This window comes from Crocuta crocuta, unplaced genomic scaffold (genome assembly GCF_008692635.1).
Source record: "Crocuta crocuta isolate KB4526 unplaced genomic scaffold, BGI_CrCroc_1.0 scaffold751, whole genome shotgun sequence".
Taxonomy (NCBI): domain Eukaryota; kingdom Metazoa; phylum Chordata; class Mammalia; order Carnivora; family Hyaenidae; genus Crocuta; species Crocuta crocuta.
Window position 1 is genome coordinate 2712413 of NW_027530353.1, and position 18002 is coordinate 2730414.

At 57.3% G+C, this 18002-nt stretch overlaps 2 protein-coding genes and 1 non-coding gene across 5 annotated transcripts; all 3 read left to right on the top strand.

The window, feature by feature from the left end:
• The first annotated feature begins 1280 nt into the window (after positions 1 to 1280).
• On the top strand, positions 1281 to 1365 carry TRNAR-UCG (transfer RNA arginine (anticodon UCG)). The gene has a single exon. It is a non-coding gene; the product is annotated as a tRNA-Arg (tRNA).
• Positions 1366 to 3034: 1669 nt separating this feature from the next.
• On the top strand, positions 3035 to 6001 carry TMED4 (transmembrane p24 trafficking protein 4). Its single transcript, XM_077765808.1, has 5 exons — positions 3035 to 3229; positions 3349 to 3449; positions 3614 to 3739; positions 3981 to 4127; positions 4501 to 6001. Exons 1-5 carry the CDS (start codon positions 3103 to 3105, stop codon positions 4648 to 4650), a joined length of 651 nt encoding a protein of 216 aa, XP_077621934.1. The 5' UTR covers positions 3035 to 3102; the 3' UTR covers positions 4651 to 6001.
• Positions 6002 to 6814: 813 nt separating this feature from the next.
• Positions 6815 to 14539, top strand: DDX56 (DEAD-box helicase 56). 3 transcript variants are annotated; one of them, XM_077765812.1, is made up of 14 exons: positions 6820 to 8051; positions 8139 to 8300; positions 8724 to 8884; positions 9018 to 9188; positions 9243 to 9333; positions 9830 to 10074; positions 10374 to 10493; positions 10925 to 11038; positions 11120 to 11214; positions 12267 to 12340; positions 12473 to 12562; positions 12639 to 12765; positions 13918 to 13991; positions 14193 to 14366. In XM_077765812.1, exons 1-14 carry the CDS (start codon positions 7992 to 7994, stop codon positions 14268 to 14270), a joined length of 1662 nt encoding a protein of 553 aa, XP_077621938.1. In that variant the 5' UTR covers positions 6820 to 7991; the 3' UTR covers positions 14271 to 14366. The 3 variants fall into 3 exon arrangements, with proteins under 3 accessions (XP_077621937.1, XP_077621938.1, XP_077621936.1); XM_077765811.1 differs by lacking the exon at positions 12639 to 12765 and having other exon boundaries at positions 6815 to 8051; positions 14196 to 14539; XM_077765810.1 differs by lacking the exon at positions 12639 to 12765 and having other exon boundaries at positions 6821 to 8051; positions 14193 to 14539.
• Positions 14540 to 18002: the final 3463 nt, after the last annotated feature.

Consider the following 18002-nt stretch of genomic DNA (forward strand, 5'->3'; position numbering starts at 1 on the left):
CATGTCCTCGTTTTTGCCAGTTGCAAAGTGCAGTTTTGGCGGGGATAGCTCATCTCTGTTCCATGTGGCATTTGCCAGGGCAGCCCCCCTGGGACTGGAGGATCCAACGCGGCTTCCTTCCAGTGACTGGTGGCTGCTTGGGGTGGGCTGATCTTCACATGTCCTGGGTTCCCAGGGAGGGGAAGCGGGAGCTCCCAGGCCTCCGAGGAAGGCTCAGGCCCAGGGCCCACGCTGCTTTGCTGCATAGCACTGAGTCCTGAGTCGGGGAAGCCGCCGGTCAGTCCAAATCCCTGTGGGTGGAGACAGGCTTTGCCTCTTTCAGGCTGAGTGGCGTGGGGACACTGGGGGCGGGGAGGGGAGGTTGGCATGGGTCATGGCAGACATTCTAGCACACAGGGCCCAGTGGCGGCTCACGTGCCTGTGTCATTGTGCAGCACTAGTTTTCAAGTACGTCTCCCCTACTTTTCTATTTTGACTTCAGTTGTTGGAAGGTAGACGCCAATCGCTCCATCTTTTGAATTTGCCTTATCGTTTCCTCACACTGCTCTTGAACTTTTGAGTTTCAGAAGACCTGATTTAGATGAACCATTTACTTAGAACAACATTCTGATCCTTTGATCCATTGATGAGCCTTTGTTTGGCAGTGATCATTTGCTGCCTGGACAGGATGATAATCTTAAAATAGGAATTAGATCAAGTCCTTCCTCACTCAGAATCCCCTAAGGGATTCTTTTGCCAAACTCCTTTAAGAGGCCTGACCCACCCAATTCTCCCACCCTGGTTATGACCTCATTTCTTCATTCTCCGTCCCCCATGCCTGCTTCTCCTGCCACACTGGCCCCTGTGACCTCACACCCCACACCAGCCTTGGGGCTCTTGCTTTTTCTTCAGGTCTCCGTGTTCCCTGCCCCACCCCTGAGGGCCTCTCTCACATGGTATCTTCTCAGTGAGCATTCTTTAGCCACTCCATTGTACCTGCCCGCCTCTAACCAGATGCCCTCTATGATGGTCTCCTGTGGCTGCCATAACCAATCACCACAAACACGGTGGTTTAAAAGAACAGAAATTGGGGTGCCTGGGTGGCACAGTGGGTTAAGCATCCAACTTTTGATTTTGGCTCAGATCATGAGCTCGCAATTTGTGGGTTTCAGCCCTGCGTTGAACTCTGTGCTGATAGTGCAGGGCCTGCTTGGAATTCTCTCTCTGCCTTTCCCCTGCTCATGTTCTCTCTTTGGGAAAAAAAAAAATCAGTAATAATTTAAAAAGCAGACCAGAGGGGTGCCTGGGTGGCTCAGTCGGTTGAGCGTCTGACTTCGGCTCAGGTCATGATTTCACGGTTCGTGGGTTCGAGCCCCGCGTCAGGCTCTCTGCTGACAGCTAACTCAGAGCCTGGAGCCTGCTTCAGATTCTGTGTCTCTCTCTCTGACCCTCCCCTGCTCATGCTGTCTCTCTTTCCCTCTCTCTCAGAAATAAATAAAAAACATTAAAAAAAAAAAAAGATCAGTGAATGCAGTGGGTTTACCTTGTTTGGACCCTGAGTAAACTACAGTTTTCTGAGACAATGGGGGGAACTTATCATATGTTAAGTATTAGAAAGCATTAAAGAATTGTGTTTAATTTTGTAGTCCTTGTCAAAGATGTGATGTCTGGAAAAATATACTTCAATATACTTAAGGGAAAAAATGCAGGAAGAAATGAAAGGCAAAAATTTGATTTTTGGTCAAGGTGCGTGATGAGTATAGGAAAGTTCCCTGTAACTTATATGTTTATGTGGGTTTGGAAATTCTATTTATACAAAGTGTAAAACAGTTTCAGCCATCCTCTGCTGTGATTCCACATCCAGTTAGGATGTGCTTTGGTTTCCATCTTACTCTGCCCCGCAGAAGAGGTGTTACTAGGAGACGTAAACACGTCCATGACCCTGCTCATTCTGAGTTTTCCTCATTCTCTAGCACAGATGTTGGCCAGTTTGCACCACTTGTTCGGCCAAAGTTCGAGGGAAAGCTGTGAGGGCAATCTGGTCCAGATCTGACCAGAGGTCAGACTGCCCAACGTGGTCACAGAGTGTTCACTGTCCGCCCCATCAGACAGAAGTGAGCCAAATGCTATTACTTAAAAATCTGGAAGTTTCATACCACACCCAAATTTCCAGGTTCTGAAGAAGAGTTTTGAGTTTCCCCGCCCAACAGCTGTTGGGAGGCCCTGCCTTGCCAACTGCGTTCTTTAGTCTCCAGGAGGGTTGTCTGTCCAGCTCGCCAAGGAAGGTACCGGCAGGGTTTCTTTGTGTTCAGGAAGGCGCTCAGCACTGGAGGCTGGGCCCCAGGTGTAACTCCCAGCGGCCCAGCAGCCCGAATCCAGGTCACCGCATGTCCCAAATCTTCACCTAGGGAACAGCGAGCAGGCCACAGGCTGAGAGAACACCGCGGGGACTGCGGTTACAAAACAAGGCCGTGGTCACGCCTCACCCCACAGTTGCAAGGTCCAGTAAAATGTTGACTAAAAGACACTTGTCCCCATCAGTCCCGGTCCCGGTCTGCATGGTCCCTGTTCCCGCACCTGCTCAGCCAGTGTCGCCAACACAAGGGTCGGGAAACGCCGGCACGACCGCGGGCCACGCCAAAGCCCCACCAACTCGAGCCTCCCCTGCGCGAGACCTCACGCTCCTTCCCCGGTGCCGAGCCCCCGGCCTCTGAGCGCGGCACCCCCCCTACGCAGGCAGGACCCGACGCCAGCAGAGTGTCGGAGCGCAAGCGAACCAGCGCGTGCGCGCTCCGACTCCGGCTGCGCAGCGACTCCTAGAAGTGAGGCGCAGGCGAGCGCGTGCGCACAGGGCGGAAGGCGCGCTAGGTAGATGTCGAGGAGAGCATCTCCGGGGAATCGGGAAGGGGCCCCTGGGCGTCCCCCGCATGCGCACTCTACTCTCCGGCCGCACTGCATGGCCCGGAAGACCTGCGGATAGGAACGGACGCCGGGCCGGAGTCACAGCGCATGCGCACTCTGTGTCCGGCCCCGATGCGGCGCCGGGACTGGGGCGCAGGCGCGCGCATGTGCGCCTAGCCGAGAGCGCTCGTTGGCAGGTGTCTGGGCGGGTGGCGGCGGGCGATGGGACAACCGGCGCTCCTGCTGCTCGCGCTGTGCGCAGCTGGCGCTAATGGCCTCTACTTCCACATCGGCGAGACCGAGAAGCGCTGCTTCATCGAGGAAATCCCCGACGAGACCATGGTCATCGGTCAGGCGGGGCGAGGGAGGACAGGGCCCTGCGTGTCCCCCAGACGCGGCCACGGCGCCCCGCGGAGTGTGGGAGCCGCGCAGAGCAGGCGGGTCGTGACGGCTCTGTCTGCTCCTCAGGGAACTATCGCACCCAGATGTGGGACAAGCAGAAGGAGGTCTTTCTGCCATCGACCCCGGGCCTGGGCATGCACGTGGAGGTGAAGGACCCCGAAGGCAAGGTAGGGTCGCTGCTGGTCATGCTCAGACTGGGGCACGGGCGCTTTGCAGACTCCGTCGGAACCTCCTTCGCTAGAGCTACCTGGGACGCGAGGAGCTTAGAGGACGTGAGCCTGCCCTGGGACAGGTGACAGTACAGGTAGGGGCTCTCTCTGTCCTGTTGCAGGTGGTGCTGTCCCGGCAGTATGGCTCGGAGGGCCGCTTCACCTTTACTTCCCACACTCCTGGTGACCACCAGATCTGCCTGCACTCGAACTCCACCAAGATGTCCCTCTTTGCTGGCGGCAGACTGGTAAGAGACTGTTCTCTTTGGCCACAGTTCGGAATCTTTCGCATGATTCCGCCAAGTTTTGAGTTCATGGCCATCGTTGTTTGTGACGCTTTGTGACACAGTCACAGAGAGACAGACACAGCAGGGATCAGAGTAGGTTCCGTAGCCTGGAACAGAGTCAGAGGCCCCTGGGCTCAGACACTGTAACCTCAGAGGGTTTCTGACTTTCGGATCCTGGGGCTCCCACCCCGTCTCTTTCTAGCGTGTGCACCTAGACATCCAGGGTGGGGAGCATGCCAACAACTACCCCGAGATCGCTGCCAAGGATAAGCTGACTGAGCTGCAGCTCCGAGCTCGCCAGCTGCTTGATCAGGTGGAGCAGATCCAGAAGGAGCAGGATTACCAGAGGGTAAGCGCACGACTGTACTGGGACGTGGCAGCTGACCTTTGTACCCGCTGTGCCTACTGGAAGTTTCTGCTTGGGGCCTCTCCTACTTGGGAGATCAGCTGTCGCAGGGGAGTATGGGTCTCCATAGCTGTCTTCAAGCTTCATAGACCAGCGAAGAGAGGATGGTCTTCAGTCTGGCAGTAGTGGTTGTTGCCCACCCCGCAGGGATGCTTGTGGAGGGCAGCACGCCACCCTGGAGGCCACTGCCAGTGTGGGGGCGGTGTTTCAGAAGGCACTTGTTTCTGAAGTTGAATCCCGCACAGGAGGGAGGGGCGTCCCAGCAGCCAGGGGCATTTCCTCTGCGCCTCTAACCCTGGTCTGTTGTCCTGCGCAGTATCGTGAGGAACGCTTCCGTCTTACCAGCGAGAGCACCAACCAGAGGGTCCTGTGGTGGTCCATTGCTCAGACGGTCATCCTCATCCTTACCGGAATCTGGCAGATGCGTCATCTCAAAAGCTTCTTTGAGGCCAAGAAGCTGGTGTAGTATGCTCTCCGTCTGATCCCACCTGTCACCTCAAGGTTTTGGTACTTTCCCCACCCAGTAACTTATCCACCTGCATTTTAAGGGAAGAAGAAAAAATGAAAAAAGGCCACAAGCCACATTGGTTCCATGGCAACAAAGCATTCACATTGGCCACCTTTTCACACTGGTTCTCAAGGACCAAGGATATTGGTCCAAGTTTTCAGAGGTCCGTTTTGGGGTCTGTTAGGAGTCGAAACTGACCCGGGACTAAGTCTTGCTCTTTTCATCTCCAGGGAGTCCACTCCATCCTGTCACAAAAAGAGCCAGTGAAAAAGTCACCACTATCCCTTTAACTTCTCTCTTCCCGTCTATTTCTGTAGTAGGCAGCTTAAACGCCCTGCCAGGGCAAGCCCGCTTCCCTGTTTCATAGTTAGTCCTGGGTTTGCTCAGTGGCTTTGTGAATGTAAATAAGGGGTAGAGGCCTCAGAGAATTGCAATGTTTTTCTATATATTAGAACTATTTTTTGATAAATTATATATATTTTACTTCCTAGTTGAAGTGTTCCTGCCTGTGTTTGACTAGGTGAAAACACCCATCTGGTTCCCTCTGTGCTCAGTTTCTCCGAATATTTTTGATTTAAGGGCCGCAGCAGCTCACAGACGTCACAGGTGCTCTCGTGGCCTCCCCAGACGGCCAGGCAAGACTTCCCTGGGGCACCTGCGATTTCTATCACTCGGGGCCTCTGAGAGTGAGGCAGTCACAGAGCTAGCACGGGCGGGGCTCTCCTACCCCACCTCCTCCCTTCGCTTTTATTTAAGCCATGGCAAATGTTTTCTTCACAGGAGCCCCATTTGGTCCTTCGTACAGATTTTTTCCAGTGAAATAAAGTGTGTTGTAGTAGCCCTGTTTGAAATGAAGTAAGGGGTGGTGGACAGAGGGGAGACACGGAAGGAAGTGGAAGAAAGGGCGTTGGCCTTGCTGGCTCCCATGCTGCCCTGCGGTGGGCTTCAGTGTGTGGCCTCATGCTGCCAGGGTCTGGCCGAGTGGGTGTCCATGGGTGTGGGACGGACAGGGCAGTTGCCCACTCGCAGAGGTCAGCCCAGCGGGCCCATTGCAGGGAATCATGTGAGGAAATAAACTACCTGTTTTCTAGCCCCTGGAATCTTTTAAACATCTTAGCCCACTGCCCCTCTGCTGTCGTCATCTTGCCCAATCTTGGCATTTTATTTCATGGTTTTATTTATTGTATGCATTTGCTTATTTAACGTGTATTGTTTATTTGACCTACAGAACTAAATCTTTTTCCCTACATCCCATGCTGTTCCACATGTGTTTGTATTTTTCTCATAAAAATACATGCAAGTTGCTTTCTAGGCTTTGTCATTCAATATCTGTAAGAATTTTTAAAACTAAGTGTTCCTCATGTTTCTAATTCTGATGGGCATGTAACAGTCCAGTAAGTGATTTTCTGTAATTGACTTCTCTAAAATTTCTTGAATGTTTAAAACTAGTTTTCAATTTTTAAAATATATTTATTTTGAGGAGAGTGCAAGTGGGGGAGGAGCAGAGAGAGGGGGACAGAGGATCAAAAGCTGGCTTCATGCTAATAGGCTGACAGCAGTGAGCCCGACATAGGGCTCAAACTCCTGGAACCGTGAGATCAGGGCCAGAGGCGAATTCGGATGCTCAACCGACTGAGCCACCAGGAGCCCCTAGTTTTAAATTTTCTTATGTTAGAATTAACACAGGGAAAAAGAGATGGCCCTGGAACTTCTTAGCTGTGTGGACCTCTGGCTTGAGGCTCCTGGGGACAAAGGGACATGGTTGGGACCATGGCTGTTCTGCTGGAGCCTGGGCTGAGGGAGGGCAGGAGACTATATCTAAGAGCCAGAGTGGGCTTCCAGTGTGTCCTCTGCAGACACAGTCAAGTGCATCTTGATTATGCCAGGAGGTCAGTAAATTCTGTTCTGTGAAGTTTTGAAAGGAAGGGGCGTGGAGAGAGGACAAATGTGGGCATTTGTCCCACTGATGGGGCAAGGGGAATATCAATGGCCAGAAGATGGGCCAGCAAGTGGTGGCTGTGGGGAGGAGGGTGTCCATGCTGGTGTGTGACTTTTTTTTTTTTTTTTTAAGAAAACAAGTTTGGCTAGATTCAGAGAGTTCTGATTTTTCTTCCAATGCTACCCTGATTACATTCTGAAATTCTTGCTTTCTTAGGCAATATGGTATCCTAACCACAAAAAAACGGTACGGGGAGAGGCCTGGTCTCCAGCTCTGTGCCAAGGAAAATGAAAGTTGCTATTGATTTGACTTGAAAATAGGGAGATTACTTTGAATTATCTGGGTGAGTCTAGTGTCATCACAAGGTTCATTAAAAGTGGAGGTAAAAGAATATCACAGTGATGAGATGTGAGGACTCAATCCCCCATTGCTGATGCTGAGGGTGAAGGAAGTGGGCCCCCAGGCAAGCAGGGCAAAGGAGGAATGAATGATTCCTCTGGACTCTCCAGAAGGAAATTTAGTGTTGCCAAAATTTTTATTTCAGCCCAGTGTAACCTTGTAAGAGTGAACTACAGAACTATTGTGTTGTTTTATGCCTCTAAGTTTGTGATTTGTTACAGCAACAGGGAACTGATACAGGTGGCGACCAAGAATCCTTGTTTTTAACCACGTGCTGGTAATTGATGGGCAGCCACGTTCAGGAACCCCAGGCCAACCTCCTCTCTCATGCTAATTGTTTTTCCAACCTTCATCCCTCTACGGCCTAGTTGCTGGAGTGCCTTGTGGTCCTGAACTCGTGGGCAGGTGCACCCAGGACTACCTGCTTTCTCTGCAAGCCGCCGCCCTCTCCTCTGTTCCCACAGCAGCCTGGACCCCACGGGCACCACAGGTGCAGAGAAGGTGGCCTCGAGCGGCGGCCCAGGGGCGGGTTCGGGGGACGGACAACGGGCCCTCTCCCAGGCGGGGCGCACACACTCCGGCAACGACGATAGTTCCCCGGTAAGAGGCAGCGCTGGCAGGACTCCTAGGGCGAGGCTGACAGAGGCAGCGGTAACTGAAGGCGGAGCCACAGGCAACAACTGTGGGGAGGCTGCTGGTCCGCGCCCGTGGTGGGCGGGCGGAGGCGGGCTCCCAGGAGACCCCGCCGGCGTCCACGCAGGCGCGCCTCCGCCACGGGGAACCCCGCCCGGTCGGGCATGCGGACGCGGCTCTGCCACCGACCCCGGACCCTGCGCACAGCCACAGCAGCACAGCTCCGCCGGAGCGCCGGAAGCCCAGGCCGCAGCACTTCCGGGGGCGCGTCCTCGCGCAGTCGCGCTCTGACTGGAGTGCGAGCGCGCAGGCGTCGCAGAGCGGTAGCATGGCGGACCCCGAAGCGCTGGGCTTCGAGCACATGGGCCTCGACCCTCGGCTCCTGCAGGTACCGGGGAGGGTTGAGGAACCCGGCCGATGGGGCGTGGGGCGGCTGCCAGCGCCGCGCGCCCTCTGAGCGCTTCGTGTGTCCTAGGCCGTCGCCGACCTGGGCTGGTCGCGCCCCACGCTGATCCAGGAGAAGGCCATCCCGCTGGCCCTGGAGGGGAAGGACCTCTTGGCTCGGGCGCGCACGGGCTCGGGGAAGACGGCCGCTTACGCCGTTCCGATGTTGCAGCTGCTGCTCCACAGGAAGGCGGTGGGTTGGGTCGGGAGCCCGGAGGGCGGGAGGCGCGAGCCTGTTGCTGTGGTCCGCGCTCTGGGCTGGGCCGAGGTTGCCTGGCCGCGGCCCAAGCGCTGCTACCGTCGTTCTTTGTATAATATCGAGCATATCGCGTTCCTTTCAGGGAATGGGCACCCCTCCCGGTCCTACTTAGGGAGCTCATGTGAACTCCAGCGCACTAACTCCTGCCTAAGTAACTTTGTAACAGCGCCTGCGGAAAGAGCCTTCTGTTCTGAGGAGGGTACAAGTGAGCTAGGGTTTGATCAGGACACCGCCAGGTTGTTGTGTGGAAGACCCTCCAGTTGGGCCAGATTGCCCGGAAGAGGCAGAGGAAAGCAGCCTATGGCCCAGAGGTGGCGCGGGCTGGCCGGCTGAAGTACGTCATTTGGGCTCTTGCAGACCGGCCCCGCGGTAGAGCAGGCTGTGAGAGCGCTGGTGCTGGTGCCCACCAAGGAGCTAGCGCGGCAGGCCCGGTCCATGATTCAGCAGCTGGCCGCCTACTGCGCTCGGGACATCCGGGTGGCAGACGTCTCCGCTGCTGAGGACTCAGCCTCTCAGAGGTGGGTGAGAGCAGCAGGTGGAGGAATGAAGAGCACGGGGCTGGGGGGTTGTGCAGCCAGGAGGAAGACTGGGCCAGGGGTGAGGTCCGCGCTGCTCTTTTCTTCCTGATACTGAGGTGTTGCCTGCCTGCAGAGCTGTGCTGATGGAGAAGCCTGACATCGTAGTGGGGACCCCATCTCGCATCTTAAACCACTTACAGCAGGACAGCTTGACCCTGCGAGACTCCCTGGAGTTGCTGGTGGTGGACGAGGCCGACCTCCTCTTCTCCTTTGGCTTTGAGGAGGAACTTAAGAGTCTGCTCTGGTAAGGAAGCTGGTGTGGTGGAGGGGTGGGGGGGGGTGGCGCNCTTTGTTGCAGTCACTTGCCCCGGATTTACCAGGCTTTTCTGATGTCGGCTACTTTCAACGAGGATGTGCAGGCCCTCAAAGAGTTGGTACTGCATAACCCGGTGAGCGCCCTGAAGTGGCACCTGGAGTCGCTGATGTGAAACTCCCTACTCGAAGGAGCCCTTTGGTATCGTGGGTGGGACAGTTGTCAGAGCGTTAGCCTGCTGGGTTCTGAGGCACTAGGGGCCAGGGGTTGTTAACACACTATCCACCAATTCAAAATTACCACCACATGCTTGCATGTGTCTGCCAGGAGTGGTTCAAGGCCTAANTCTCTCCTTAAGTGAGCTGAACTCTTCTGAAAGGTTGCTGCCATGAAAGGTTGCTGCCACGGGCTTTCCTTAGTGTGCTCCTTTATGGTGTGTTTCTCTTTGTCACATGCCCCCAGTGCATCATACTCTTGTGTCTTCCACCCACACGACGGTTAGGGGACTTTGAATGAGTTGTTCTGGCGCCCAGATGAAGGGGACGCGGGGTGCCCCTCACTCACGTTTGTGCCCTGGTTGGCTTGCGGCAGCGCCGTGTCCCCTTCCTGACCACGAGGCTGTTTTCCCATAGGTCACCCTGAAGTTGCAGGAGTCCCAGCTGCCGGGGCCAGACCAGTTAAAGCAGTTCCAGGTGGTCTGTGAGACGGAGGAGGACAAGTTCCTGCTGCTGTACGCACTGCTCAAGCTCTCGCTGATCCGGGGCAAGTCCCTGCTGTTCGTTAACACACTGGAGCGGAGCTACCGGCTGCGCCTGTTCCTGGAGCAGTTCGGCATCCCCGCCTGTGTGCTCAATGGAGAGCTGCCGCTACAGTCCAGGTGGGCCGTGTCTCCCCTCGCTGAGGTGTGCCAGAGGGGATGGCAGGGAGGCACGGCTGCCGTTCCCATCTATTAAGTGCGAAATAGAGGCCAGGCGACCCTCGCTGACTTTCTGTGGCATGACTCTGAGGTTCCCACTGTCACCTGTCTTCAGCTGAGGTTGTTGAGGCACGGAGGTTTAGTAGGAGCAGAGCTGGAGAAGAGGGAGGAGTCAGGATGGTGGTTACGAGGGTGTTGGGGTGGGAGGGGGCCTCCACCTCACTCCTGGGGCTGACGATGCCTCTGCTCTGGGGCCACAGGTGCCACATCATCTCACAGTTCAACCACGGCTTCTATGACTGCGTCATTGCCACCGACACCGAGGTCCTGGGGGCCCCAGTCAAGGGCAAGCGTCGGGGCAAGGGACCCAAGGGGGACAGGTGAGTGCTGGTCTGTCTTCCCAGCCCCTGCAGGAAATCCGGTGTTCAGTCCTGCAGGGCCGCAGAAGAGGGGTGAAGGGTGCACTTGCGTGTGCCCTGGGGCAGCAGTAAGGGCCAAACTTGCGTTGTTGGCGGCCATCCTGTGCTGGGTGTGTAGCCGTGATGGGCGAGGAGCAGGGTTCTGAAGGGAACTGACCCTGACCGGCTCCAGGCGTGGTGCTCCGATTGCCCTGTTGTGTGGTTGGTCGACTCTTCCCCCCACGGTGAGGTCAAGGCAAGGGGGTGGCCATCTCCACCACTCCAGCTCCTGAAACAGTCCCGATTCTAGAGATTTTTTTTGTTTTTTGTTTTTTTTTTTTTTACAAATAGTTTATTGTCAAGTTTGTTTCCCTATGATTCTAGAGTTTTAAACCTGGGACATTTCCCCACAGGGCTTCTGATCCGGAGGCCGGCGTGGCCCGGGGAATAGACTTCCACCACGTGTGCGCTGTGCTCAACTTCGATCTGCCCCCCACCCCTGAGGCCTACATCCATCGGGCTGGCAGGTGGGAGGGCTGGGGTGTGGCGGGCAGGCAGCAGGGTTCTGGCCGGGGCGGAGACTCATGCCGGGCTGCATGTCCTTGCAGGACGGCCCGTGCCAACAACCCAGGAATGGTTTTGACCTTCGTGCTGCCTTCTGAGCAGTCCCACCTGGACACAATCGAGGAGCTCCTCAGTGGAGGTGAGAGCCTAGCCCTCCTCTCTCGAGATACCTTAGACCCGGTGGTGGGTCTGGCTGTGGGGATGCTAGCGTGAGCGGCAGCACCCCTGCTTGGCCCTGCCCTGTACTTCCCTCTTGCTCTACCCTCTTCCGCCGTGGGTGGCAAGTGGCGTCCCCCCCAGATGAGCAAGCCGAGGCCCAGAGCTGTCAGGCAAGTGGTCACAGTCAAGCATCTCATCTGATGCAAGAGGCAAGGGTAGAGGGAGGGAGTTTAGGGAGAGGGGAGGAGGATGGTGGTGTCCCAGGAGAGGATCTTGGGAGAGGAGGCAATGTGGCAGGTCCTGCCCTGACTCTCAGTTGTCCAGCCATGGTCTGGGCTCTGTGCCTCCGAAGTTACGCTGCAGCTGCCTAGTTGGCAGTCTTCCAGGCCGAGGGGCGGCCATGCAGGGGGCGTGGGTCAGGCGGCCCGCCAGCCAGGGAGTTCTGGGCGGAGGGTCCAGACAGTGCTCCGCTGGGGCCTCATTCCTGCCCATGTTGGGAGTCCGGGAAGGACACCATTCACCATGTGGCATTGAGCCCATAGGCTGGTGCGGAAGGTGGGCCAGGGCACTGCTTGGCAGGCATGCAGGGGTGCTCTGTGCCCTGGTTTCCTCGGCTGGGATGCTAATTTGTCAGGAACTCTGAGTGTCCCAGCACGGCCACTCCTGCTCAGAACGGGCTCTGACTGCAGGTGGTGGTGCTCTGTGCCGCCCTTGGCTGTGTGCTCATTGCTCTTAAGCCCAGAGCGGCCGCAGGGGGTGAGAGTGGGTAGGCGGGAGGTTCCGAGGCTGAGGATGTGACCGGCGCTCAGGATGACAGGCCGCCCAAGCCACATTGTCCTGGAGCAGCTGTCGTGGGCCATCCGTGAGGCTCAGGTTTTTCACTGCTCATGCACATCACAGGGACGCAGCGGGCTGGGCTCTGGGCTGCTGCTCCCCAGGGAGGGAGCTAGGGGGGGCCTCTGAGCAGATGGTTTCCGGTAGACCCTCCCAAACCTTCAGCCCAGGGGACCCTCCTTGCCATCCTTTCCACAGAGAATGGGGCTCCTGTTCTGCTTCCCTACCAGTTCCGCATGGGGGAGATTGAGGGCTTCCGCTATCGCTGCAGGGTGAGTGGGATGTGGGGCGGGGGGGGACGGGGCAGCGTTCCTCTGGGACCCACGTCAGACCCCTAATGCTATACACTGGGCACGAGGGAGGACTGGGCCACCTCACCATCCTGACTGGGTGTGCACACCCAGGACGCCATGCGCTCAGTGACGAAACAGGCCATCCGAGAGGCGAGGTTGAAGGAGATCAAGGAGGAACTTTTGCACTCGGAGAGGCTCAAGGTGAGGGCCGGGGTGGGGGCGCTCGGCCTCCGTGGGAGATGCACGTGGCCCTGAGCGGGGAACACGTGGGGCGCAGCTGCTCCCAGGAGGGGCCTTAGAAGGAAGCCTGTTTCTGCCNCGGGACCTCCAGCTGCTGCGGCACGACCTGCCCTTGCACCCGGCCGTGGTGAAGCCTCACCTGGGCCATGTCCCCGACTACCTGGGTGAGTGCAGCACCCTGGGTCAGCGGAGGCAGGGGGTCCCTGCTCTGTGCAGATGGGGGGCAGATAGGGCAGGGCCCTGTGCCGCAGGCCAGGTGATCCCATTCCAGCGGCTCGCTGCGCAGCTTGGTGGGTGTGGAAAGGGAGCGGGGGGCTGGAGTCTCTGCCACAGTCAGTGGGGTGACCAGAGCTGCCCAGGTTGCAGTCAGAGCTCAGGAATGGACCCTGAGCTCGGCTTTCGGGGTGCGGGCGAGGCCAAAATCCAACCAAGAGGTTCAGGAGTCTGGTTCTCTTTATGAAGAGTCTTAACACCAATAATGGTGTGCAGTGTGCGGTGTCTTTGGTGACAACAATGTGTGTTTTTGTGCTGAACTTGGCTAAAGATGGATTAAGGGATAAGGGCCAGCAAGGGCCAGCCAGCCCCTGTGAGCCTGGGGTTGTGTAGGAGAGGCTTGAGCCAGTGGTGGGGAAGGATCCAGAAGATAGGAGGTGCCACAGGGATTGATGGGGCCGTGTTCCCCAAGGACAGTGAACTCAAGGGACAGGGAGAAGGGGTGAGGGAACCCTGTCCTCTGTTCCACAGGAACAAAGTCTTTGGCAAGAGTGTGTGGTGGGGGCCTAGGAGATGGGAGAGGATGGTGACGGGGTGTGGAGATCTGGGGGGATTGGGCGGGCACCCTGCCAGGGTCCAGTGGAGGTGAGGCCAGAGGCTAAGGATCGCAGCAGGGGGCAGCAGTGACTGTGTGGCCTGGTGGGTGTAGGAAGGGTGTCGGAGGAGAGGCCACCAGTTAGGGATGAATTTGTGATAATAGGCCGTGTGCGAAGAAGTTACTTGCAAGTTCTTTTTCTATTTTAGAAGTATTTCTTTTTGCCTTAAAAATGCATGTGATTTTACTTTTCTGCCTAGTGCTTAAAGCAGCAAACTGAAACTGTGTCGGGGAGGGATTTAGCCCTTATCTCCGCAATCTCACCCCAGGAGACAGCCATGCCCACGGCCCTGGGCACGTGACGGGAGGCAGCGGGGGCTCCTGGGCACTTTGGACGTAGGGTCAGTTTGGAGCCAGCTCGCCAGGCGCCAGCTACAGGGGGCATGGGTGGGCAGGTGGGTCATGCGGGCAAGGGTGGTGGCAGCCGTGGGGTCTCTGTGTTTTCTAGTCCCTCCTGCTCTGCGTGGTCTTGTCCACCCTCATAAGCGGAAGAAGGTGGCCTCTAAGAAGGCCAAGGTTAAGGTAAGCTTCCTGGGGCCCTGGCAGTGCCACAGGGCTTCCCTGTCTCGTTCTTTTGTCCTCGGGGCATGCACACACCTTGCTCTGAGGACTGGTGGGGGAAGGGCCTCAAGAATGCAGGAGGGTCTGCTGCCTGCCCTGTCCAGCGGGGACCACGTCTTCGTTAAACCTGATTCCCGGCTAATATGCGACCTTGCCCGACAGAAGGCGAGGAGCCGGAACCCACTGCGCAGCTTCAGGCACAGAGAGGAGAGCCGCCGACCTGCAGCTGTGCCTCCCTGAGGCCACAGGAAAAGTCCAGGGTCTCGTGCCACCCCTTCTGGGGCCGAGCAGGGAGCGGGCCCGGCTTTCCGCCCTGGACAGACCAGATCGCGGGGCTGGCAGACTCATGGTGGTCCGGGTTCCTGGTGCTGCCAGGCCAGCATTGTGCTGCTCAACAGAGTAAGGACTCTGGCCCTTTCAGCCTGTGCTTCCTGTACGGGGGAAGGGACGCTTATCCCTGGAAACCTTGGGAATTAAACCGTATCCAGGAGGCGGCGCCTGGCTCTCTGCCTGCTGTGTGTGGTTCCTGTTGGGCCAGCAGAGGTCAGCCGTGCGATGCTGTGACCCACGTCGCCTGGGTCTCTGGGACAGCCACTGCTGCACCCAGGGCTTGACCCTGAAGCACCACAAGGAGACGGACCTTCCCAGCTGTGAGCCCCACACCTCCTCCAGACCTGGGTGCATCGTAAATGCCTCCCTGAGCCAGGGAGCTGTCATGGGTGTGCACGCGTGCAGCGTTCAGTGTTCTCTACCGAGCTGGAAAGCCCCAGAAGGAGCAGATCTCAGCAGCTCTCCAGAGGCAGGGGTCTCCCTCATGCTGGGTTCTGGTGTTACTGTCACCTGCTATGGGCCTCGTGAGGCCAGGCTGATTGGGAGAGGATATAGGACAGCAAGGAAGCCGTGTCTTTGCTTACATTCGGGTGTGGTGGCACTTGGGTTGCCAGGGCCATGTATTTCCCGCTGCTGTTGCATTTAAGGATTTCTGGGGTGTGCTGGTGGGGCTCTACGATGAACCTGAGTGGGCCCTTGGGGCTCCAGCAGGCCTAGAGCTGCTCTGTGAGGCCATGCAGGGCTGAGGCCTGGCTGCGCACAAGAGCCCTGGATGTTCGGGGCCATCCAAGAGGGCTCTAGCAACTTCTCTCCGAGGCTCTGGTCCCTCTGACCCTGCCGCCTCCACGTGCTCTTGGCCAGTGCGCTTGCAGCCCAGATCCAGATGCAGGAATTTGGGCCCAAGGGGGCTGCTCTGTGCCTGGTCTCCACTTGGGGACAGAGCTGGGGCTGTGCACCCGTCCTCTTCAGCAGCAAGCTCTGGAGAAGGCTGGTCCTGGTTCCTGGGTGGGGAGCAGAGGCTCAGAAGTTCCTGGGCAAACTGAGCTCATGGGACGGGTGAGGGTTGGTGGGTGGGGTGTGGGCCCCATGCTAGAGGAGCAGCTGGCCTGGCCGGCACCCTTGCTACCACAGGGCAGATGCCATCCGAGGCACCCCTCCCTGAGAGGTAGAATGGGCGCTGATAGTCAGCCGGCCGGGGCAGTGGTGAGTGATGTGTCCCTGTGCCCTGACCCCACAGAGGGTCATCCAGTCCCCACCTCGCCCTGCAGTTAGGCTCTGCTGTGTCCATTTACTTAATTTACATATGGGGAAACTGAGGCCACCCAGGGCTAGACTTGTCCATGTGTGTCCAAACCAAAGCCAGACAGGCCCTCAGGACAGGTTTGTGCAGGTGAAGGACCCCCTGGATCTGGAAGGAGTGGGATAGGTTGGAGAAGAACAGCGCCCTGATCAGATAGTGAGCGGCTGTTGTGATAACGGATGGCTTCTGCCGTGAGCCTGCTAGAAGCTTGAAGCATAAGGCTCACGGCAGAAAAGTCAGCAGAACACAGTGACTGTGTTGCCCCCAGCCTGCAGAGTCACCCACACGGAAGCCTGAGTGGGTGCCACTGGGAGGCAGGAATTTGCTCTCCGATACCCCCCGGCTACAGACCTCCCCCTTGCTGGGGCCTGCCAGGTACAGGGGTGGGGCGGGGTGGACAGCGTACCGAGTGAGACAGACCTGACTAGGAATAGCCTGTGGGGTCCTGGTGCATCGGAGGACGGAAAGAAGGCAAAGTGGTATCCCCAAAATAGGGAAAGGCTGAGGAATGAACTTGAGGGATAGGAGTCCTGTGCTAAATCCCAAGAAGGTGGGGGGAGGAAGGGTGGATTGGAGAAGAGCAGCACCCTGATCAGATAGTGAACGGCTGTGGTGATAACGGATGGGAAAACACTGTTCTCCCAGAAACCTCTGGACCCAGAGCCTTGGGTGGCTCAACTAGCTGATACCCATCTGCCGAGGGTCAGTGACTCAGGGGAGCACATTCCAGGCACTTTGGTCTCTGGGGGCAGGGTCCCCGGGAGGTAGGGGCAGTTGGGTGGAATTGGGAAATGCCCCTGCCAAGTGCTGGCCTCTGCTCCGCAGAAGGAAATGTGGGGTGCCCCACGTGTGTCTATCACGGCCATTTGTGCGTGGGGAGGGGGCCAGACACCACTGGCCAGACACCTCTTGGGACATCAGAGCTCAGTGAGTGTGCGCCTGAGCAGGGGGCCTCTTGTGACATGGTGGTGCTCGGCCTGGCTGGCTTTGTGGGGGGGGGGCCCTTGTGACACTGCAGTGTGCTGGCCTGACTGGCTTTGTGGGGGCCCCCTTGTGACATGGCAGTGCGCTGGCCTGCCTTGCTTTGAGGAGGCCCCTTGCCTTTCTTGGCTTTCTGTGGCGTCTCTTCTGTGAGTGGGGTGAAGTGACCTGTCCAAGTATTCCTGTGTGTGGGACACGCCCATAGGGCTCTGCACGCAGTGCCTCTCCTCACCTCTGCACACACCTGGGTCATAGGCTTCCCCTTATGCCGCAGGGCTGAGCCAGCAGGTCTCGGGCAGGGCCTGGGACTCCGTGTTGCTCATGACCTTCCTCCCAGGGGAGGCCGATGGTGCTGGACTCAAGACACTTTGAGAGGCGAGCTTGTCTATACACCCATCCCATTCTACAGATGGGAAAACTGAGGCTCAGAGAAAAACCAGGCCAGTAGCACCCGGGTGAGGGACAGGGTGGGCTGGTGTTGGGCTCTGCCCACCTTACTTGGAAGCCCCATCCTTTCTCTGAGTTCTCTGAGCCTGATTATCTATGAGGTGTGTTATGAGGGCTGTCACTTTTTAGCATAAGTGTGTCCCATGCGGTGTGTGCAACCTACTATAAAATTACTCATTGTCTCAAATTTAGATATAGTTGGCTGACGTTTTCTTTAAATGTTTTTTTTTTTTTTTAATTTTATTTCTGAGAGAGACAGAAGGTGAGTGGGGGAGGGACAGAGAGAGAGGGAAACACAGAATCCAAAACTGGCTCCAAGGCTCTGAGCTGTCAGTACAGAGCCTGACATGGGGCTCCAAACATGAACTGCGAGACCATGATCTGAGCCCAAGTCGGATGCTTAACTGAGCCACACAGGCACCACTGACCTTCCTATTTGCTAAATTTGGAAGTTCTCTTGCTGGGGCACTGCCCTCTGACTCCCCACCTGGGCTGGCTACCTCTGTGTCTCTAGCACGGACTTGGCCTCAGGCTCATCCCCGTCTAGCTGGCCGCCTTGGCGTGTGAGGCCCAGAGGCAGGGGCCCAGCCGGAGCTCCACCAGAGAGTATCCTGGTGCCAGAGTCTCCTGACTATTCTAGTTCAAAGCGAAAGGATGTACCGCCTGGGCTGGACTCTGCCCCCTGACACAGCGGGTTGGACACACCTTGTGTGTCTCCTCTGTGACTCAGGGCGGAGGCCATGGGGCTGCCCCAGCCAGTGGCTGGCTGCCAAGCTGTTGGATATCCAGTGAAGTCAGGCCCACCCCCGCTTGCCCTCACCCGCTCCCTGGATGGGGGCTGTGGGACCCCAGGTTGGGGACCTGCTTCAGGTCCCTTCAGAGACCCTCGTGGACCCTGCAGCTCGCCACCCAAC